A 12,450-nucleotide genomic window follows, 5' to 3' on the forward strand; every position below is an offset into this window, starting at 1 on the left:
TCAAATCATTGAGTGTGCCGTAGTCGGGTACAAGAGTGTATATGCATCAAACAAGATAACATGCAATGTGTCCAGTTTGCACATGCGCATTTTCTATATATAAATCACGTGATTAAAAATTCCCGTGTGTTGATAGTGTTATTTCATAATTATTATGTAATTTATGATGATGGACTGATAATTAAAGAAATCTGCCTTTCATAGAAAGAATAATTCAAAGCATTAAAGAGCAGCAAACAAGATAAATCAATCCATAGACTAACGTCTAATAACATTCATGTAAACTCATCCTTCTCATTTTATAATTGATATCAACCTTACTAATTATTGATTTGATTTATTATCTACAAACGTGACCATCTCTAACCTTGTAATTCAATTACGATAAACCATCATGTTCTCAGAGTTCCTCACTTTACGTGACATTTCACCACCTTCCATCTGCTGTTTATCTCCATTCCTTCTCTCACCAACTTCCTCTTGCTGTGGAACCATTTTGTCACCCAAATGAGACTCCGACGTTTTACTGTCATTTTTCAGTACAGAATTTGATGGAACAATGTCGACACCTCCGTGTGTTGTTTTCCCATGGTCTGGCCGTGTTTGCAGATTTTTTGTTAATGTCCTTGTATGGACCTGTTGAGTGTTGTTGATATGGATGGATGATGGTACATTGACTGTTTGATTTATGGCATTCACGGTTGTGTTGATGGTTGAATTAGAGTGTGACGTGTTAGATTGTGTGACATTAGTTAATGTGGCATTTGGCTGGTAGATGGATAATTGTTGTCTTAAGTTTATGATTTCATCCTGTAGTTTGTTGTATGCCTAGAGATGCATTTATAAACACACACACACACACACACACACACACACACACACACACACACACACACACACACACACACACACACACACACACACACACACACACACACACACACACACACACACACACACACACCATCCATCCATCCATTTGTTGCTTGTGCTCCATGATTACCATGAGGGTACAGGAAATGCAGGCCAAAACACCAAGTCTAGACTAGAAGCTCCAGGTCTGTCTCGACAAAAACGCTGGTGATTATAAAGACCTTGTTGTTTGAAATTTGTGATAAAACTGATGGAATCCTCGAGGCGGAAGAATGACAACGTTGGTGACTAATCAAGCCTGCCTTGTTAAATGCCTGAAATGAACAGCCAGGGTGGGTACAGTGCAGAAGACTCTCAGCTTTTATGAGTCGTTGTTCATGCCGTTGTTTTCTGTCATCTCTGAGGCTCTTCTCTTTGTTTTCTGATTTCTTGTTGAAATGATCTGCACTACGTTTGATGATGTAGTGCCAAGAGTTGCACTCTTCAGCTTTCTCCCTCCAGGATTCCAACAAGTTACACTGTTTGAGGTCACCAGATATACAACATCATTCTAACGACGTTTCTGTCCACCAACATTGCGCTTGCAACCAACAGGAGCAGACACAAGAAGCTGCTTGGGTAAGCAATTATTGGACATCCTTGAGATGTCCAAGAAAACAGAGATGACATTGTAAGAGAATCGATGAGATCCTTTGCTGTTTGGCTATCTTGTGTATCGTAGTGTGATGCTTCTGCTCCCTGACCGAGATCCCCAATATAATTCGAAGGCAAAGAATAAAAAAGAACTCAAGACAATGAACATGAGGCTCAAGGAGGACAGTGAACTCGAGACCATACAGCAAAGTTGGAAGAATCACAGTGTTCAAAATGCAAACGGTGGTGCTGGTCTCGATCTTCTTACATTATATACCACAAGATCCGAGAGAGTGACTGGAAGGCATGTGACAGATTCTAGCATAAATCTCTGTGTCCAATCCACAATCATTTTGAACAATGCTGTCCAAGTACTGGAAATGAGAGATGACTCCAATAGGCTCGTCTCTTGGCACAAGGTGGATTGGTACAGGAGTCTGAATGTGTGAGCACTCAGATGGTAGAACTGCTAAGTTTTTCGTCTTTTTGCAACTAACAGCAACACCCAGTTTCTTCTAGAGAGTCCAGCATTGTGGTGAAGTTGTCAGAGAGAAGAGCCATATTGTTGGCATACTCCAGATCAGTCACCAAACACACACACACACACACACACACACACACACACACACACACACACACACACACACACACACACACACACCAAACATACAAGAAATACAAACAGACAATAAAAACAAATTTGTTAAATACATAAAAACAACATACTTTGACTCTGTTTCAGGCTTTGACTCTGTGGCTTTGGCTCTTCTCCAGACTTTGACCATTCTAGATCTCCTTCTCTAGTTTGCTGTCCAGGCTGTTGACATGTTTCATCCAGCAGGGCTCCGCGGTCGTCCATACGCTCCACTGCTTGACTCATCAGGGTTGAACTATCCACAGACACAACGCGAGACAAACACTTGATACACGATGCGTTTTAAAATAATAATGGGTGCTCATTGCATTCCCACCTGTGCGAGCGAGCACGTACTATACAGCTGCAGAGTAAAATTTTAAAGCAACGTCTAGAATACGTTGTTCAATACACTAGCGGTATGTAGTAAAAGATCAAGAAAAGAGAGCTGCTGCTAGATACCGTTAGTAACTTGCAGACGCATTGATTCGGGCAGCATTTACATAGTCAAAGCGGCAAAAAGCAAAACACGACTGTTGCATCTCTAGGTGTGTCTATTACTTCACACATCGATCGCAATGAAATCTCATTCTAGATAATCGCAATCAACACAACTCGATACTCACTCACATATACAGCTCACAACTGTCGAAAGCTGCCTCAAAACTGATCACTCTCTAGATAATTATTGTGTGAAGTACCATGAGTCGATCTAACTTTGATCAATATTTCACTCAACTAGATTTAGACGTCCTCTATGGAGCGACAGTCAGCAAGCGAAATATTTCAATGCAAATTCAGTCACAAAACATATCGGCCGCGGCTAGCGAGATGGCATCGGCCAGGTGCACAGGTAGATTAGCTACATACTGCTGAATGCACTCGATGGACAGCAAATCAGTTTTGTTCGAAACAACTGCGTACAAGTAATAAACCCTTTACTGTCGTAAGTGACTTGTTTTCTTCAAATTTCTTTCAACTGTGTACTTGCGCGCTTTCTTCAGTCAATAGTGTCTAGCGATGACGTCACATGAAGTGTCACAGTTAGTTACGTAAATCAATAGTCAAGATATCGGAGAAGCGCCTAACCAACGGTGTAGATGTGTAAACTACTGTTCCTTCAATTCGCTCGTGGGGTGGCTAGTTAGAAGTGGTGCGCAACGCACAGTAAAACGCGCATGCTTATTAACAGTAAGTGAGCAATGTTTCCATGGCGATGTTAGCAGTTGTTAACTTTCATTACATCAGCTAATTATTATTAACAGCTAAGAACAGCATTAACTGTCACAAAACAGCTAGTACAAGACGCTATATAAGTAAAAACGCTGCTTACGCCTAATTCAATCTTGTTGCCATAGCAATAATTACAGAGTGACGTCACATAACGTGAAGTGTCAATTTTTGGCACCCATCGAGGAAAGTAAACAATTATTCAAAAAATGATCGATTTGTAACAGCTGTCCCCTGGGTGTAGGGGTGGTGGAACGCAGTAACATAAGTGAGCATAGTTTCCATAGAAACATCTCTAGTAATGACGTCATATGACGTAAACTATTGTATGTTTACTTTCTTCAAAACTAGCAAAGAACGATTCGAATTTATCAATTCTTAAACGATTCCCCCGCGGGGTAGGGGTGGTGGCGCATGGACGGACACACGGACGCACGGACGGACGCACGGACGAACGTACGCACGGACGGACACTCAGAGTACCCCTTTGACGCATTAGAGAAAACTCGCTCCCTTCGCTCGCTCGCAAATAACTAAAGCACGCTACAGCCTAATCGTCAGGTTCCCGTATAACGGACAAGGCTTTGTAGTTAAGGAACAGTTGCCGCAAATATTGTCTACCAACTTCAAACGACGGGAAATTTAAGTAAATACATTTTTATTAATCTGTTAGAATAAATTTAATTTTGCGTTAGACCTAACGCACACTAGCATCACAAATATTTGTTACATTCATGTTGTATGGCATGACAGTAACTGCTGTGTACAAATTTCTCTTTGACCGCGCTGAAAGCGGTACATGTACAGGTGTAACGGTGATTTTCCATTATGTTGTGCGTGTTGCGTCAGCGACGTCACATTTTCTGCAAATAATTAAAAAATTTTGTTCGATTGTAGATTGTTCTAACGACAATACCTATTCTCAAAAACTGTTTTAGTTGTATTACATTTTAGTGGAACGTGCACTTAGAGTTTCAGTACATACGTGTACTTACAGAGTACATGTACAGTACTACTAGCTACGGATCAAACTCTCAACGGATTGATATCAGCTTTCTGATGTGTACTACTGCACGTGACAGGTTCACGCTCGCTTCTCCTACGTTTGACCTCATAGACCTGTCACGTGCAATAGGGAAGCGTCTGGAACCGAGGCTAGTTTTTTCTTTCGTTGCGCGTGCTGTACTAACTTGCAAATTTTTGCAATGAATGTTCGAAAGATTCAGTTAATTTTTTTAATGTTTTTTCAACTCTTCTTTGTCTTCGGGGAAAGTTAGACTCTTTACTTCAAGACGTCACAGCTTGTGCAGCTAATAATTTAAGTTACGTTTGTTTAGGTGACCCATCTACTGTTGACGATGATACAAAGTTTGTATTAGATTTGGTGAGAGGTGGGGTCCCAGTAGGGATCATCCAACTTTTTCTGCCCTCGGTCTCCAAAGGCGCCACTGGACCTTGCTTGCGTGCGACTTCGGACTCGGATATTAACGGAATGTGTAAATTTGTGAAAGCATTTGCAGAAGACTATGCCTCTAACCCAACAAACGATTGGAACTCATGCAGCAAGGAGGATTATGTTTGTAATGCAATTTATCGAGCAGCAACTTCCAATAACACACAAAATTTTAGTTGTTCATTATGGCAACAGAAATCGATTCGAAATAGAATAGGTGAAAAAATGCTTCTAGATGACACAGTGAAAATAACAGACAAACTGAAGACTAGTCGACGTCAAGGGCTCTTTCTTGGAATGGCTAGTTCAAAGGACTGCAGTAAGACATGCTCAGCTAGGGGGCGACCTGTTTGCAGTGTGTCAGCCTTGCTTTTGGATTTTTTGCCAAAGCTGCCACCTAACTGTCCTGAACCTGCAACAAGTACTATGCCAGGTAAAGATGTCAGCACCATTTCCCTATTTTCCTATATTATTTTGGCTTTTGTGGGCTACATCGCGTATCTCTATCGTGACAATGTAAGCATCGTATGCGACCTTATCTCAATTGATCATCATACGTTGTTATGCTCTTGTGTTATAGCTTTCTAGGCTCATTGACAATAGACGTCAATGAGGAGACCAAAGAGAAAGAACTACAAGTAGCTGAAGTCGTTGAAAGACGCATTCCCATGACGAATTTCATGTACGTCAATCAGTTCTCATGCTGGCTATATTAAAGAATGTAATGAAAATTTAGTTCGTAGTTCATAGTCATTTTGTAGGGTCAGTGACGGTTGATTTCAGGTCTATTGAGAGGTTGCGCGCTTGCAGTGTGATTATGCTTTGTCCAGTAGACGTGTCTAGTGTCTTCAATCAATAGTAGTTATATACTCTGGTGTCACTGCGTCTTGTTATATCAAATTCATCGGCTTTCTCATCGTGACCCCATTCCTTTCGTTCTCTAGAGTTGAAAATGATTGCACCTTCATGGTATAGCATTTGAGGTTTGGAAAAGGGATAGGCCAGATACGTTTGTTATTTACTAACGAATCAAATGTCTAATGCAATACTGGTAGTGTGTCCAGGTCATTGTGCATTACACTTTATGTCAATCAGTTGCTGGAGATATCCCAACGAGGTTATGATCCATGAGTTTCAAATCATTGAGTGTGCCGTAGTCGGGTACAAGAGTGTATATGCATCAAACAAGATAACATGCGATGTGTCCAGTTTGCGCATGCGCAATTTGTATAAACCGCGTGATTAAAAAGTCCCGTGTGTTGATAATGTTATTTCATAATTATTATGTAATTTATGATGACGGACTGATAATTGAAGAAATCTGCCTTTCATAGAAAGAATAATTCAAAGCATTAAAGAGCAGCAAACAAGATAAATCAATCCATAAACTAACATCTAATAACATTCGTGTAAACTCATCCTTCTCATTTTATAATTGATATCAACCTCACTAATTATTGATTTAATTTATTATCTACAAACGTGACCATCTCTAACCTTGTAATTCAATTACGATGAACCATCATGTTCTCAGAGTTCCTCACTTTACGTGACATTTCACCACCTTCCATCTGCTGTTTATCTCCATTCCTTCTCTCACCAACTTCCTCTTGCTGTGAAACCATTTCGTCACCCAAATGAGACTCCGACGTTTTACTGTCATTTTTCAATACAGAATTTGATGGAACGATGTCGACACCTCCGTGTGTTGTGTTCCCATGGTCTGGCCGTGTTTGCAGATTTTTTGTTAATGTCCTTGTATGGACATGTTGAGTGTTGTTGGTATGGATGGATGATGGTACATTGACTGTTTGATTTATGGCATTCACGGTTGTGTTAATGGTTGAATTAGAGTGTGACGTGTTAGATTGTGTGACATTAGTTAATGTGGCATTTGGCTGGTAGATGGATAATTGTTGTCTTAAGTTTATAATTTCATCCTGTAGTTTGTTGTATGCCTAAAGATGCACTTATAAACACACACACACACACACACACACACACACACACACACACACACACACACACACACACACACACACACACACACACACACACACCATCCATCCATCCATCCATTTGTTGCTTGTGCTCCATGATTACCATGAGGGTACAGGAAATGCAGGCCAAAACATCAAGTCTAAACTAGAAGCTCCAGGTCTGTCTCAACAAAAAATGCTGGTGATTATAAAGACCTTGTTGTTTGAAATTTGTGACAAAACTGATGGAATCCTTGAGATGGAAGAATGACAAAGTTGGTGACTAATCAAGCCTGCCTTGTTAAATGCCTGAAATGAACAGCCAGGGTGGGGACAGTGCATAAGACTCTCAGTTTTTATGAGTCGTTGTTCATGCCGTTGTTTTCTGTCATCTCTGAGACTTTTCTCTTTGTTTTCTGATTTCTTGTTGAAAAGCTCTCCATTACGTTTGATGATGGAGTGCCAAGACTTGCGCTCTTCAGCTTTCTCCCTCCAGGATTCTAACAAGTTACACTGTTTGAGGTCACCAGATATACAACATCATTCCAACGACGTTTCTGTCCACCAACATTGCGCTTGCAACCAACAGGAGCAGACGCAAGAAGCTGCTTGGGTAAGCAATTATTGGACATCCTTGAGATGTCCAAGAAAACGGAGACGACACTGTAAGAGAATCGATGAGATCCTTTGCTGTTTGGCTATCTTGTGTATCGTAGTGTGATGCTTCTGCTCCCTGACCGAGATCCCCAATATAATTCGAAGGCAGCAAATCAAGAAGAACTCAAGACGACGAACATGAGGCTCAAGAAGGACTGTGCACTCGAGACCGTACAGCAGAGTTGGAAGAATCACAATGTTCAAAATACAAACCTCGGTGCTTGTCTTGATCTTCTTACGTTGATACCACAAGATCCAAGAGAGTGACTGGAAGGCATGTGACAGATTCTAGAATAAATCTCTGTGTCCAATCCACAATCATTTTGAACAATGCTGCCCAAGTACTGGAAATGAGAGATGACTTCAATAGACTTTTCTCCTGGCACAAGGTGGATTGGTACAGGAGTTTGAATGTGTGAGCACTCAGATGGTAGAACTGCTAAGTTTTTCGTCTTTTTGCAACTAATAGCAACACCCAGTTTCTTACAGCAGTTTGATAGAGAGTCCAGCATTGTGGTGAAGTCATCAGAGAGAAGAGCCATATTGTCGGCATAGTCCAGATCAGTCACCAACACACACACACACACACACACACACACACACACACACACACACACACACACTCACACACACACACACACACACACACACACACACACACACACACACACACACTTGACACACACATGCGTGCGCGGGCACACACACATACAAACATGCACGTGCACACACACACACACACACACACATGCACACACACACACACACACACACACACACACACACACGCACACACACACACACACACGCGCACACACACACACACACACACACACACACACACACACACACACACACAACAATTAAAACACACACACACTTACCTTTTCACATGCAGCTGTATCTGCAAACTTCATGCTTCCCTCCTTGTCTGAGTTCTCTGTGAACACATCAATCTCCAATCCTAGAATAAAAAGCAATGACTCGCACTACTCACTCTCTTTGCTTTTAGCATTTTGACCATCTTTAGAGACTTGCTGACCAACAAATCCAGCTGCTGTCCATATAGTCATCAAATATTTTTTGTATCCCTTCAGACAACATTCAATGCAAATACAAAGTAAAACACAAATAATTAATTAAATAATTTTGTGCCACGTGTGTGCACGTGATCTAACATATAAAAATGTAATTATATAGAATTGATATCAACCTGTTGTGTAATGTCTCCATTGAATTGCTCTTGTTCAACGTCGTCCCACTGTTGTTGCAACTTTTTGCTGAGCCACGGATAGACTAACAATGAAAAACAAATTCCCACTGTGTTTATCACAAAATCTGTTGTAAGCAGGAAAGTCATCACCAGCCATGTTTCGTCTGGAACAAGCCAGCGGCGTCTTAAACTTCATCTCATAATGGCAAGTCTTTGGTTCCTTAACTTCCGTTACCTCATTACGTTGATCACAAACTAATAGGACCTAACAACATTAACACACAATGTGGCAACACACAACCACAATGTGGTAACTATGAAAACCATTGTTTGTCTCATTTTGTCACCACACGTGTCTCCATTGGGCATGTTCCAAGCAACAAAAGTGTTGTTTACGATGATCCAGTCTTTCCATACACTACATGAAGATTATCATCGTTTATTGTGTGAGTGTGCATGTGTGTGTGTGTGTGTGTGTGTGTGTGTGCGTGTGTGTGTGTGTGTGTGTGCGCACGAGTGTGTGTGTCGCGAAAGAGGATTCCCTTTTGGTACTTTGCTTCATGGAATGTCAGGTCGCTCGTTGACGTTGACAGGCCCCCAGAAACTGTGTGCGTAAAACAGCTATTGAGGAGAGGAAAATAGACCTTGTAGTAAGAGAATTAGACAGGTACAATATTAATGCTTTGCCTTTGTCCCCACTAAAGGAGTAGCGTGTCCGTTTAGACAAAAGCGATACAGAGGAGGAGGAGGAGGTGTGTGTGTGTGTGCGTGGGTGTGTGCACATGTGTGTGTATCATGTTTTACCCGAGAACACCGGCATATGAGTTCCAGCGTGTGCTTTGCTCGCGTTGAGTTACATTGTGGAATGGACACACCTGATACTTGTAGCTGATCGGCAAAGTAGAATTCATATGTAAATACAATGAGAGAGACATACAACAAAATGTAAAAACAAACAGAGACCACATGGACAAACACACACACACGTGCAACAACCATACAAAATACAAACAGACAAATAACCACAAACAAAAACAACATTAAACACAAACAAACAAATAAAACAACAAGTAAACAAACATAAACACATGAAACAAAAAACCAAAAAAATAAATAAACAATAAACAAACAAACAGAAAGAACAAACAAATAAATAAATAAACATAAAAACAACAAACACAAACAAATAAACAACAAACAAATAAATAAGCAACAGACAAACAAAAAATTAACAAACAAATAAATAAACAAACATGAAAACAACAAACACAAACAAATAAATAAACAACAAACAAACAAACAGAAAGAACAAACAAACCAACAAACATAAAAACAACAAACACAAACAAGCAAATAAATACACAACCACATACACACAAACAGACAGACTAACAAGTAGGCGAATGCACACACAAACAACAAACACATATGCAGTACGTGTTAGCAAATATGTCGAAACATTTTCCGGTGAGCACTTTGAATGGCAAAGGACCAGAAAAGTTCGCTGGTTTGACACGCAATTTCAACTCCTATCAACACACAAACAGCCAATACAGACTGATAAAGACACGAGGGATGTGTAACAAGCACCTTGGGTTGTGACCAACTGGCAAACCTACACAACAAAATGAGTCGTGATAAACAGGTATGGAAGTCTCGTTGTGGATTGATTTATTGGTTTGCAGCGATTGAGTCGGTTGTGTGTATGGTTGATTGGTGATCACACTTCTAGGCTACTCAGACATTGTCTGTTTGAGTGTTTGTCCGTGTGTCTGCATTTGTCTATCTGTCTGTCTGGATCTGTCCGTTGGTCTGTGTGTTTGTGGCTGTCTGTCTGTCTGTCTGTCTGAATGACTGACTGTGTCCTTCTGTATGTCTGTCCGTCTGTTTGTCTGTGTTTCTGTCCATCTATCTGTCTGTCTGTGTCTGTCTTCTGTCTGCATCTGTCTGAGTGTCTGTCTGTGTGTCTGCGTGTCTCTGTGTGTGTGTGTGTGTCTGCACGCGCACGCGCACGTGTGTGTCTGTTTGTGTGTCTGTCTGTCTGTCTTCTGTCTGTGTGTCTGTCGGTGTGTCTGTCCATAAGTCTGTCCATCTGTCTGTCTGTGTGTCTGTCTGTGTCAATGCGTCTGTCTGTCTGTCTTCTGTCTGTCTGTCTGTCTGTCCGTATGTATCTATGTATGGCAATCTTCCTATATTTTATACATCAAAGTTAGCAAAGGTGAAACTAAAGTAACAGGCTACAGTTGATGAACAATAAGTGGCTGCCTGTCCGCCTGTCTGTCTGTGTGCATGTCTATTTGTCACTCTAGCGTGTGTGTGTGTGTGTGTGTGTGTGTGTGTGTGTGTGCGCGCGCGCACATGCGTGCATGTGTGTGTGTGTGTTTGTGTGTGTGTGTGTGTGTGTGTGTGTGTGTGTGCGTGCGTGCGTGCGTGTGTGTGTGTGTGTGTGTGTGTGTGCGTGTGTGTGTGTGTCCACCTGTCTGTCTGTCTGTCTGTCTGTGTCTGTGTCTGTCTATTCTTAATTCCCTATTACTTTCCCTACAGCCTGTAGTCTCACCCCGTTCCATGTGGAGTAGCAGGATTGTCTACAATCTTCAACTGCACCTTTTCTTCCTTCTTCTTCACTTTTTCTTTCTTTTCTTTCCCTTTCACCTCATTCTCTTCCTTCTTTTCCACAGACTTCTCTATCATCTTCTTCTTCACCTTCTCACGTAACTTCTCAACATCATCTGACGTCTTCTTGACGTTTACTGTTTTATTAGAATTTTTCTCTTCATTGATATCACCAACTTCTTTCTTTGAAGGATCCAGTTTGCTCGCATCCTTTACTATGATTGAGTGATCAAACGATAATCTATTCGAAAATCCTTTCTATATTTGCTTTAGTTACTTTTTGCTTGAGGAAAGAGAAACAGAGAGACAACGAGCAGAATCGCTAGGTAGAGACGCATGATAGGACGCTAGCTTATCACGTGATTTATAACAGCAATCCCGGATGCTTGTTGCAAACATTTCGTTAATTAACTTATTCTAGTTTAGATAATTTTATAACATAAATCTAAGTACTTGTAAGCTTTCTTTGAAAGTAAAATATGTACGCATAGGGTTAGGTTATGCACGTGACTAGCCTCGTACCCTGGCCCTCATGCGCAGCTGGCTGAGTGTAGCACGTAACTTGCAGTATTTCAGTTTGAGCTGCAACTAGAGTCTCAGTGTGCACTCTCCCGTACTGTTGTGGTTCTCTGAAAGCCTTAAATTTTGTATGGTTAAGTGAGGCCTCTTTGGGACCAAACTTTTTGCTTCAGTGACTTTCTTCTCTATTAAGTGACACGATGGTGCGACAAGGATTGGTTTTGTTAAAACAACGTGGACTGGGACACAGGCGGCCTCTAAAATTAAAAAACAGCGTTTCACATGGTAAAAAGGCGGTCAATCGGGCTCAGTGTGTTCCGGAAATGACGTCACTAATGGCATGTTGGAGGTCGACTAAATTTAATGACGAAAGTTGTCGGAAGGAGATCGAGATGTTTATCAAATGTGCAGAGGAAGCCGAAGGAGCACGGCAGGTGCAGTCAAGAGAAAAAGTTGTAACACGAGATCATTTCGGGTATTGGCCACCAGACGTAGTAAACAAGATGCTAAAGAAGATACCGAGACCGTATTAGTGTAAACATGTGTTGTGATGGAATCGTCGTATAGCAACTTGAGACGACTGTTGCACTGTATTGTTTAATTGATGCTGGTGGGAAATTGATATAAATTATGAGGTCATGTGGGT

The 12,450-nt window shown here is 41.1% G+C and overlaps 3 protein-coding genes across 7 annotated transcripts; 2 read left to right on the forward strand and 1 right to left on the reverse strand.

Annotated features, from left to right (window-relative positions):
* Positions 1-198: 198 nt before the first annotated feature.
* LOC134193196 (N-acetylglucosamine-1-phosphotransferase subunit gamma-like) lies at positions 199-11,640 on the reverse strand. Of its 4 annotated transcripts, none has more exons than XM_062662005.1 (11): positions 11,563-11,640; positions 11,230-11,500; positions 10,263-10,287; positions 10,110-10,201; positions 9,477-9,560; positions 8,997-9,090; positions 8,823-8,937; positions 8,673-8,755; positions 8,481-8,550; positions 8,344-8,423; positions 199-828 (listed from the first exon to the last, which is right to left on the reverse strand). In XM_062662005.1, the coding sequence occupies exons 1-11, from the start codon at positions 11,621-11,623 to the stop codon at positions 376-378; spliced, it is 1,428 nt and encodes a 475-aa protein (XP_062517989.1). In that variant the 5' UTR covers positions 11,624-11,640; the 3' UTR covers positions 199-375. The 4 variants fall into 4 exon arrangements, with proteins under 4 accessions (XP_062517989.1, XP_062517987.1, XP_062517988.1 ...); XM_062662003.1 differs by having other exon boundaries at positions 8,344-8,399; positions 8,457-8,550; XM_062662004.1 differs by lacking the exon at positions 199-828 and adding an exon at positions 6,146-6,781.
* Positions 4,466-5,818, forward strand: LOC134193221 (uncharacterized). Of its 2 annotated transcripts, none has more exons than XM_062662034.1 (3): positions 4,466-4,642; positions 4,708-5,339; positions 5,404-5,818. In XM_062662034.1, exons 1-3 carry the CDS (start codon positions 4,576-4,578, stop codon positions 5,434-5,436), a joined length of 732 nt encoding a protein of 243 aa, XP_062518018.1. In that variant the 5' UTR covers positions 4,466-4,575; the 3' UTR covers positions 5,437-5,818. The 2 variants fall into 2 exon arrangements, with proteins under 2 accessions (XP_062518018.1, XP_062518017.1); XM_062662033.1 differs by having other exon boundaries at positions 4,708-5,256; positions 5,412-5,818.
* A 364-nt stretch (positions 11,641-12,004) lies between the features above and the next one.
* Positions 12,005-12,337, forward strand: LOC134192918 (small ribosomal subunit protein mS37-like). The gene has a single exon (XM_062661672.1). It carries the CDS (start codon positions 12,005-12,007, stop codon positions 12,335-12,337), a length of 333 nt encoding a protein of 110 aa, XP_062517656.1.
* The last annotated feature ends 113 nt before the right edge of the window (positions 12,338-12,450 follow it).

The sequence above is a fragment of the Corticium candelabrum genome, chromosome 17, assembly GCF_963422355.1.
Source record: "Corticium candelabrum chromosome 17, ooCorCand1.1, whole genome shotgun sequence".
Classification (NCBI taxonomy): Eukaryota; Metazoa; Porifera; class Homoscleromorpha; order Homosclerophorida; family Plakinidae; genus Corticium; species Corticium candelabrum.

Bases quoted from the DNA above. Each gene is read 5' to 3' on its own strand.
- LOC134192918 (XM_062661672.1), top strand. From the start codon at position 12,005: ATGGTGCGACAAGGATTGGTTTTGTTAAAACAACGTGGACTGGGACAC.
- LOC134193196 (XM_062662005.1), bottom strand. From the start codon at position 11,623: ATGCGTCTCTACCTAGCGATTCTGCTCGTTGTCTCTCTGTTTCTCTTT. The intron at 11,501-11,562 runs GTAACTAAAGCA...ACTCAATCATAG, and splicing joins TCTCTTTCCTCAAGCAAAAA to TAAAGGATGCGAGCAAACTG. The intron at 8,938-8,996 runs GTTTTCATAGTT...TAATGTTGTTAG, and splicing joins ACAAAATGAGACAAACAATG to GTCCTATTAGTTTGTGATCA.
- LOC134193221 (XM_062662033.1), top strand. From the start codon at position 4,576: ATGAATGTTCGAAAGATTCAGTTAATTTTTTTAATGTTTTTTCAACTC. The intron at 4,643-4,707 runs GTTAGACTCTTT...ACGTTTGTTTAG, and splicing joins CTTCTTTGTCTTCGGGGAAA to GTGACCCATCTACTGTTGAC. The intron at 5,257-5,411 runs GTAAAGATGTCA...ATAGCTTTCTAG, and splicing joins TGCAACAAGTACTATGCCAG to GCTCATTGACAATAGACGTC.